The sequence below is a fragment of the Ursus maritimus genome, unplaced genomic scaffold (assembly GCF_017311325.1).
Source record: "Ursus maritimus isolate PB19 unplaced genomic scaffold, ASM1731132v1 scaffold_6, whole genome shotgun sequence".
In the NCBI taxonomy this organism is placed as follows: domain Eukaryota; kingdom Metazoa; phylum Chordata; class Mammalia; order Carnivora; family Ursidae; genus Ursus; species Ursus maritimus.
The window spans coordinates 52,136,243-52,145,880 of NW_024426774.1; the positions used below are offsets into that span (position 1 = coordinate 52,136,243).

Here is a 9,638-nt window from a genome sequence, read left to right on the forward strand (position 1 = left end):
AAAAAAAAAAAAATGAAAATAGTGCAATGCCAATTTTCACCTACAAAATTGGTAAAATATTAAAAAATAATACCAGCTGTTCTGTGCTAGTGTATTTCTTTATGAAATACAGTAATTTTTATAAATTGATATTGTATCTTACAAACTTGCTAAGTTTGCTTTAATTTCAGTAGCTTTTTATTAGATTGCTTAGTATTTTCTGCAAACAGTTGTTCATCTGTAAATAGAAATAGCTTTACTTTCCCTTTACTTCTCTTTTACCTTAAGGTACTAGCTAGGACCTTCAACACAGTGCTGAAGGAATAGGAAGAGCTGATGTTCTTGCCTTATTTCCCATCTTATAGGGAAAGAACTCAGTCTTATCATTAAGGGCGATGCTAACTATAGGTTTTTTGTTGATGGTCCTTAATCAGATTGAAGTACTTTCTTTCTGTTCCTAGTTTGCTGAGAGTTTTTATCCTGAATGGATGTTGAATTACCAAATGCTTTTTCTGCATCCATGGATATGATGATAATGGCTTTTCTCCTTTATTTTTGTTAATATGGTGAATGACAAGGATTTTTAAAATCTTAAACCATCCTTGAGTTCCAAGGATAAAACTCTCTTGGTACTGTTGTAGAAGCCTATTGTCGGATTTGATTTACTAATTCAAGCAAATAAAAATTAAAAGCAGGGGCGCCTGGGTGGCACAGTCGTTAAGTGTCTGCCTTCGGCTCAGGGCGTGATCCCGGCATTCTGGGATCGAGCCCCACATCAGGCTTCTCTGCTAGGAGCCTGCTTCTTCCTCTCCCACTCCCCCTGTTTGTGTTCCCTCTCTCGCTGGCTGTCTCTCTCTGTCAAAATAAATAAATAAAATCTTTTAAAAAAAATTAAAAGCAAATTTTATGCATAAGCCCATGAGGGATTTTTGTCTGCAATTTTCCTTGACTTCTAATATCTTTGCCAAGTCTTGATGTTGACATTGGCTTCATAAAATGAATTGAGAAGTGTTCCTTCCTCCATTGCCTGAAAGAATTTATGTTGAATTGGTATTTTTCCCTTAAATGTCTGAATTTATCAGTGAAGCCATTTGGGCCTGAAATTTTCTTTCAGGGAGGATTTTTAACTATGAATACGATTTCCTTAGTAGATGGAGGTCTACCAATAGTTTGTATCTTTCAAGGAATTAGTCCATTTCATTAACTGTATTGGTATAAAGTTCCCAATTTCAGGTCTTTGGGATCCATAGTGATAGCATCTCTTTCATTCCTGATATTGGTAATTTGTCTTCTTTTTCTTGCTCAGTTTTTCTAGGGGTTTATCAATTTTTTAAAAATTTTTTTTAAGTACGCTCCACACCCACTGTGCGGCTAACTCATGACCCTGACATTAAGAGTTGCGTGCTGTACTGACTGAGCCAAATAGGTGCCGCCGGGGTTTATCAGTTTTTAAGAACTTTTCAAAAAGCCAGATTTGGGTTTCATTACTTTTAAAAATTTCTTTACATTATTTTTTTCTCTAGATTCTTTCCTTATGGTTTTTTCTTTCTATTCTATTGATTTCTGCTCTTTATTATCTTTTTTCTTCTTTACCACTAGACTGGGCTGGCAGTGCCAAGTGTTGGCGAGGACAGAGAGCAGCTAAAATTCTCGTTGCTGGTGGGAATGTAAAATGGTGCAATCCCTTAGGAAAAGTTGGACAGTTTCTGGTAAAGTTAAATATACTTTATAACTTCCAGAACTTTTGGTCCTAACTATTCAACTAAGAGAAATGGAAAACATGTATTTACTAAAAAAACTTGAAGCAGTAGAGGAGTAAGAGAGGCTTGGAATCTGGTAGGAATTCCTGGGTCATGCCACACTAAAAGTCACAGATGGTTATTATACTGAATTTGTTTACCAATGAAGTAACATTGTGTTTCTATCAATATAATAAGGTCGTTCTGAGCTCTTAAGTCAATGGAATTCTCAGTGACCTTATTCTTGGTGAATTTCCTATGTCTCTAGTGGCATGGTGAGTGGTGAGAAGTACTCTAGTGATTCTAGGACAACTGGTTGTAAGACCATAGAAATTATTTATTTATTTATTTATTTTTTTTTTTAAAGATTTTATTTATTTATTTGACAGAGATAGAGACAGCCAGCGAGAGAGGGAACACAAGCAGGGGGAGTGGGAGAGGAAGAAGCAGGCTCATAGCGGAGGAGCCTGATGTGGGGCTCGATCCCATAACGCTGGGATCACGCCCTGAGCCGAAGGCAGACGCTTAACCGCTGTGCCACCCAGGCGCCCCAGAAATAAATTATTTTTAAAAATATTTATTTATTTGTGAGAGAGAGAGAGAGCATGAGTGGAGTGGGGGGGAGAGGCAGACTCCCCGCTGAACAGTGAGCCCAATGTGGGGCTCGATCCCAGGACCCTGAGATCATGACCGGAGCTGAAGGCAGATATTTAACCAACTGAGCCACCCAGGTGGCCCAACCATAGAATTTATTTAACACAAACTTCTCAGATTCCCTGTTACTGAAGACGATGGATGAATCCCCTCTCTTTGAAATCGGATGATTCTCTTCCATATCCGTTGTAAAATAAAAACATCCCTAAGTTTGCAACTTGTACAGACACTCTGGGGAACAATATGTCCAGGTCTATAGTGGAGCCTCAATTTTAGAAAACCATAGACTGGCTTAAACAACAAACATTTATTCTTCACAGTTCTGGAGCCTAGAAGTCCAAGACCAAGGTTCTAGCAGATTCAGTGTCTGATGAGAGCCTTTTGCTGGTTCAAACAGCTGCCTTCTTGGCTGTATCCTCACATGAAAAAGAGCATAGAGATCATCCCTCTCCCCTCTGTTTTTACAAGGACACCAGTCCCATTCGTGAGGGCTCCACCCTCTTGATGTAATTTCTTCTGAAAGGCCCCACCCCCAAATACCATGACATTGGGGATTTAGGCTTCAACATATGAATTTTGGGGAGATACACACATTCAGTGCATAGTAGTGTCCTAAAGTATTCTGCACGAGACAATCCATATATGTTCTCACTCGGAGAAAAACAGAAAAACTGTTCATTAACCCTGAACTCATTTGCTTCTAGAAGCAGTTTGGTATGGTGATAATAGTTTTTGGATAGGAATTAGGAAACCTAAATTCTTTTTTTTTTTTTTTTAAGATTGTATTTATTTGACAGAGACAGCCAGCCAGCGAGAGAGGGAACACAAGCAGGGGGAGTGGGAGAGGAAGAAGCAGGCTCCTAGCGGGGGAGCCTGATGTGGGGCTCGATCCCAGAACGCTGGGATCACACCCTGAGCCGAAGGGCAGGCGCTTAACGACTGCACCACCCAGGCGCACCAGGAAACCTAAGTTCTTGACCTCCCATCATTAGCTAGCTGCATGGTCTAGACCTAAGGCCGTCACTTAACCTCTCTGAATCTTAGTTCTTCCATCTGTGAAATGGAGAAGCTAAAACTAGTCAAAACTCCAAAGTAGAATGGCATATGTAAGGTACTGTATAAAATAAAGATGCTATGCAAATGCACAGAATCCTACCTGTGTGTGAACTGCATCACCCAGGGAGCCTGCCTGGCTAAGTTTTCCTTGGAAGGCACAGATGGGTTGGGAGGGAGCAGAGAGCCTGTGTAGTTGCTTCTGTTCTTTAAGAAGAATGTCAGCTTTCAAGACCCCATCTGCTCCTCCATCAGCGAAGAAGAAATTCTGAGCTAGGTGGGGAGGCATCCTGGAAATAGAACTCCAGAAGAACAGGAAGAAGGCTAATGGGAAGTTAGAACTAAGGCATGGGAAAATATACGCATAGTTAGCAGCAGTGAACTACAGCATGACCTTGGACCCAACATTAGTAAAAGAGAAAAAAAACTAAAATAGAAGCACCTGAACGTTCCATATCTTTAGCTCTGACTGTTGGCTGTCAGCAGATTTCTACACTGGTCTCCTGTGTCACTGAGAACTGTCGATGGAGGAAAGATGTTAGGGTTCGAAACTGAAGGCCAAGAAAGAATTCTTGAGACGTCTTTGGTAAAAAAAAAAAAGGGGGGGGGTATTAAAGCATGGGGGCAGGATCCATGGGCAGAAAGACTTACACTGGGGTCATGAGACGTGACCCATTATATACTCTCAAGTTGGGAGGGGTTAGGGATAGTGGGAGCCTCCCAGGTATTTTGGAAACAAGGTTTCCAGGATCTAGGGGGTTAGCGATTTTTAAGAAAGGGTCATTTATTACTGTTTAGTAAAAACTCAGTCATGAGACTCTTCAGATATGTATCGGTGGGTGGCTTAGAAGGTAATTGCCAACATGTATCTTGGGGGATAGAGATAAAGAAAGTTTCCTAAGAAATTTTTACATGTTAAAGTAGACTTACAGGATCCTGGGGGTCCAGCCTAAGATTGCCTTTTGCCCTTAGCAAAGTATTAACATTGAGGCAGCTGATTTCCTAGGGGAATGTCACTCTGCCTGTTTCAAGGACTTGTCAATGGGCTGTGAGTAGTAAGGAAATTTAATAATTTTTCTTCTGCTTTTGTTTGCTATGTCACTATGACATTGAGACTTTCTTAATTTTAAGGTTATTCAGACACAGTGTCGTGTCTTAAGGTTTTCCTTGCCTGTGGTCCTAATCATCTTTGTTTTTGTTTTTACAACCAACTTTTATTTATAACTATTTCAAGAAAGGCCTTGATCCCCCACTTACCTAGCATAGTCCCAAGGTGCTTTCTGCAAAAATTAACCAGTGTTTGTAAAATATTTTTATAGCTTAATGTAATTCAGTTGCTCTTAAAATATGCAGTGCGCTGTGCTGGTCAAATCAGCAGTAGCAGCAGCCCTCTTCAAAAATCTTGCTGATTTATAAAATGAGTTTTCGATTTATTCTTCCCACCACTACCCTACTGTCAACAAAATTGTAATCTTTTCATTAGCATATGTGTATCCTTGATAGAATTAATAAAATCCCTAGGATTAGAGACATATCTGTGTTAGTTGTTTAGGGACGATAAATCCATTTCACCATTTAAAACATTATTTGGGATTATAAAAGTAACATTTATTGCAGAAAATCCAAGTAGAAAAGATAGAAAAACACTCAATTCCTTTGCTTTGAAGCTTTAATGTTAATATTTTTTCATTCTCAATTTTTCTATTTGTCTTATTTTATAACCTTACACTCACACTGTATCTAAACTGTTTTAATCCCTCTTGTTGACATTGTTCGAAGCATTTTCTCTCATCATTTAAAACCCTAAATTCCTGTGTAATGGTTATATAGACCCATCATATAGATATGCCACCATTTTCATTCTGTTCTCCTGAAGTTGGATGCTTAAATTGCTTCTGGTATTTAGACATTTTTGCCACGGTGGTAGATGAATAATACCTCTCTCAAAGGTTGTATTTCTTTAATTACTAATAATACTACATCTGAAGATTGTTCAGATGTTAGCCTTTTTTTTTTTTTTTTCCTTTTCATGTAACCACCACCCTGGTCAAGATGTAAAACATTTCCCCCAAAAAAGTTCCTCTTCCACATTTTCATCCATCATTAATCCCTTCCTCCCACCCCAGGCTCTAAGTAACCATAGACGCTTCCTGCTTCCTGTCAGCATAGATAGATAGATAGATAGATAGATAGATAGATAGATAGATAGATGAATAGATGGATGTGTGAGTTTTATTTAAATGGAATCATACAGTGTATGTGTTCTTTGCGGTCTGGATTATTTTGCTCAGCACATCTTTGAGATCCATCCTTGTTGCTGCCTGGATCGGTACGTTTCTTTTCATTGTTGAGTAAAATGCCATAACGTCAGGCGTACTAACACTTGTCTATCACCAAGCGAGCACTGAAACATTGGTTTAATCCCAGTCTGAAGCTATAGTGAATAAAGCTACTGTCTACTTATACAGGTCTCTAGACTCTTAAGCCATGCGACTCTAGAAAAGGATATTTTCTTTTCTTACCTGGGGAAAGAGTTGGGGACTCTAGGTATATCACCCAGTGTTTCGAGTCAGGCACATTTCCCAAAGGAAAGCCAAACCTTGTTTTGGGATCAAATTAGCAGGATGAGGCAATGGTGCAGGATATAATTTTGAGAGCGTCTTGGAAAGCCATCTGGGAAGCACCTGATCACCACCACCCCCCCCCCTAGCAGCCTCAAACACTGGGCTCCTGTTGCTCACTGCCCTGCCCCCCTCCATGTCTTCTGGCTCCTGACAAGTCTAAGAATGCTGCCAAGTCAGTCCCTGTCCCCTCCCATGACAGGAGAGGGTCAGAGGAGAAAATAACGACAGGCATCATGCTGTTTAATGCCAGATCCCCTAAATAGCTCCAGGAGGCAGTAGCAGGGTCAGGCTACCCTGCAGGCCACTTGAGCACCTGCCCAAGGGGCCCCTAGGGTATTCTATGCCCTCTTCTCAGCTACATGGGAATTGCGAGCTTAGGGCTCAGGAGAGTTCTATGCAGTGATCCGCAAGGCCTACTTTCTGGAAGTAGAATGCAAACTTCTTGAGGGCAAGAATCCTACCTCATACAAATTTTTATGTGTGCAAAGCACATGGTAGGTACTTAAATAGGGTTCTGGATAACGTACAATCAAAGCCTGAGACAGGGACATGGATTCCTGACTTATAAACGCTCAACAGTATTTTTATTTATTTTTTTTTAAAGATTTTATTTATTTATGTGACAGAGAGACAGCCAGTGAGAGAGGGAACACAGCAGGGGGAGTGGGAGAGGAAGAAGCAGGCTCCCAGCGGAGGAGCCTGATGTGAGACTCGATCCCGGAACGCCAGGATCACGCCCTGAGCCGAAGGCAGACGCTTTAACGACTGCGCTACCCAGGCGCCCCTCAACAGTATTTTTAAAAGTTATAGTAGGGTCTTTATCAATCAAATGCTTCTAAGAAAATATTTTTCCCTGGAAGTGAAATTATTGACGAAAGGGCAATTGTGTCTTATGTTTAGTGATTCTGTGCATATGCTATTTTGTACAATGGTCTTTTGAAATAGACACCAAAAGATAATCCTCAAACACTATTCCTTCTCTTCTGTTCCTAACTCCCCCTTCATGGCAAGCTCTGAAAGTCTGAGATTTCCAATAATTAAATTTGGAGAACAGATAAATTTGGGGAGTCATGTTTATTAAAGACAGTATGACAGCAAATGCCACTTGTACAATGGGAATCAGATTTTATGGAGAAAAAAAATGGCTTACGGACAGCTTTTCAGGAAAATAGCTCACATAATAAAGGGACATAGTTCATTAAAGTTAAAGGCCTAAACCTTGCAGACGAAAAGAGTCTTGACTGTTGACCCTGGACTATGCAGGATCTCTTTCCCTAACCTGAGCTCTTATCTGTTGTTCGTGGCAGAAGGAGGTTTTATGGTGTGTTTCTCTTCCTTCAGTTCACTGACATTGGGACCTTCGAGACGGTATGGCAAGTCAAGTTCTACAATTACCACAAGCGAGATCACTGCCAGTGGGGAAGCCCCTTCTCTGTCATCGAGTATGAATGCAAGCCCAATGAGACACGCAGCCTCATGTGGGTGAACAAGGAGTCCTTCCTCTGAGGTTGGCTCTTTCTGATGTTGCTGGACAATCTCTTCAAAAACCTACTTTCAGATAACCCAGCACAAGCCTTCACAAGGCACACGACACCGTTGCTCTTTCCCATCGGGTGCCGATGACCCACTGGCCCCGATTATTTGGACAGTGTAATTCCCTTCTGATGCCATGTCCCTGACATAAAAGATTGTGATGTACCATCCCCGAGAAGACCCCTTGCTGTGTTCCGTGTTGGTGTTCCTGCATCCACTTGTTCCTGGTCATGCCGTTGACCGCTTGTGAGGAGCTCAGTGGAATTGGCAGACATATCCCATTCTTAACCATTCCACTGAATGACTGTGGTGTTTTGTTTCCACGTTGAGTGATTCCCCCTTTTTCTTGTTAAATGCTAAATAAAACAAAATTACAACGTGTGTGGGTTCTCTCCCGAGTGTAGTATGGTAACATGTGACTTGCAGCGTTACCCAGCTCTCAAGGCGGGCTTGGCGAAAATGTAAGCCTCACAGCAGTGAGTGGGATCAGACGTTGTGCTTGGTATAAGCAGCTCAGCTTCTTCAGGGAACAGTAATGACAAAATAAAAGGGCAAATATTTAAGAAGTATTTATAACACGTTAAAACTCTTTCAAGTAACGTAAGGTATCATGTTGTGGCCTAGTAGAAATGGGAAAAGGCACGGTTGGGGTCCACTGTTAAACAAGTGACAGAAGTTGTAGGGCTACCTTTTTGGCAAGCTACGGTAGTGTTCCAACGCGCGTATGATGGCACCCCTACGCTCCCCTTCACTTGAACTTTGTAAAACTGTGTATGGAACTGTAATGAACTTTTGATATTTCTTAATAAAGGTATGGAAAATCATGCCCTGACTCCTCTTCTTCATTTGGGCAATATCTGTCGAGCCTGTGGACCTCTGCTCCAGGCCAGCCGCATTCAGGTCTCCAGGAACATTGCAGGGCGCAGAGGATAGACCTGTAGGAGAACCGGCACACGCCATCAGAGATCGGCTTCGACCATTTCACAGGCGCACTCCAGCCAGCTCTCACAAGGCCAGCAGAGACTCAGGCACTTGGTGGACAATCAAAAACTGCTTGCCCCTATTTCTCTCCGTGCCTCCTTCCGAGACGACCGCTCCCATCAGCGGGCTATGTGGCTGAGCCGCCTGAGGACATGCTGTCGTAACAGGGACTGGACACTGGGATGGAGAGCTCCTTGCCTCCTCCCGGAGCACGGCAAGTCATGTGGCACGAATCCCTTACTCCATGCAGTCTGAGGACACATTCCCTAGGAAGGAAAGACCTTTTCTCTGGAAAAGTAGCATACGACCCTGCAGTGGTGTTGTTGCGTTCACTTGGAAAGCACAGACCCTGTTGCGTCGGGAGAAGTTAGTTGGGAATTTGCTTTTCCGCTACGTGCGAAGCAGCTTCATGTGCGTACATGCTGGGTGAGGGCGAGTGTTGTAAAGAGTTTCCTGGAGGACCGCCTTCACAAGGCCGGGGGCAAACCCTGTGCCCCCTGAGCCCCTTACCTGTAATGAGGCCGAACTGCCAGCAGGGCACAGCAATGCCTTGGATTTGGGCTCATCCTGAGCAGTGTTGAAAGAGAACAGTCCATTTCTCAATTCCTCTGTTTGTCAAAAATAATAGTGTCTATTACAACGGCTGCTAAATATAAGCATGAATCCACTCCTAATTACTGTATTTTAAAAACCAATATTCAATGAATGCTACCGACATTGACATAAGCAATGGATTTACTACAGACAGAGGCTTGAGTTTTCTTCCAGAATATCGAATAGCTAGGCAGGCTTATTAGATGGTGGCAAAATATGAAAACTATATATTTTAATCTCTTGAAGCATCTGGTTAGTAAATATTTTCATTTGTGAAACGAGGTTTCAAGCTAGTGAGTCATCTGTCAGAGTTTTAGTATTTGTTCCGAGGGATGGAAGCAATATCAGCTTCGGCAGTTTTCCCTTTTTTTTTTTTTTTTTTAATTAGAGGCTTTAATTTTTGAGTTTGGACTGACTCAAAGCAGAGCTGGGGAAACGTGGCATGATGTAACTGCACCCAGCGTCCCCCCAAAGAGCGGAC

The 9,638-nt window shown here is 41.9% G+C and overlaps 1 protein-coding gene across 1 annotated transcript in view; it reads left to right on the top strand.

The window, feature by feature from the left end:
- The window catches only part of CNRIP1 (cannabinoid receptor interacting protein 1), a 16,273-nt gene extending 7,867 nt beyond the window's left edge, over positions 1 to 8,406 (top strand). Inside the window, exon 3 of the mRNA XM_008699940.2 lies at positions 7,391 to 8,406. Within this exon, the coding sequence (XP_008698162.1) occupies positions 7,391 to 7,555 (165 nt within the window). The 3' untranslated portion in view covers positions 7,556 to 8,406. The remainder of the gene's footprint in view (positions 1 to 7,390) is intronic.
- Positions 8,407 to 9,638: the final 1,232 nt, after the last annotated feature.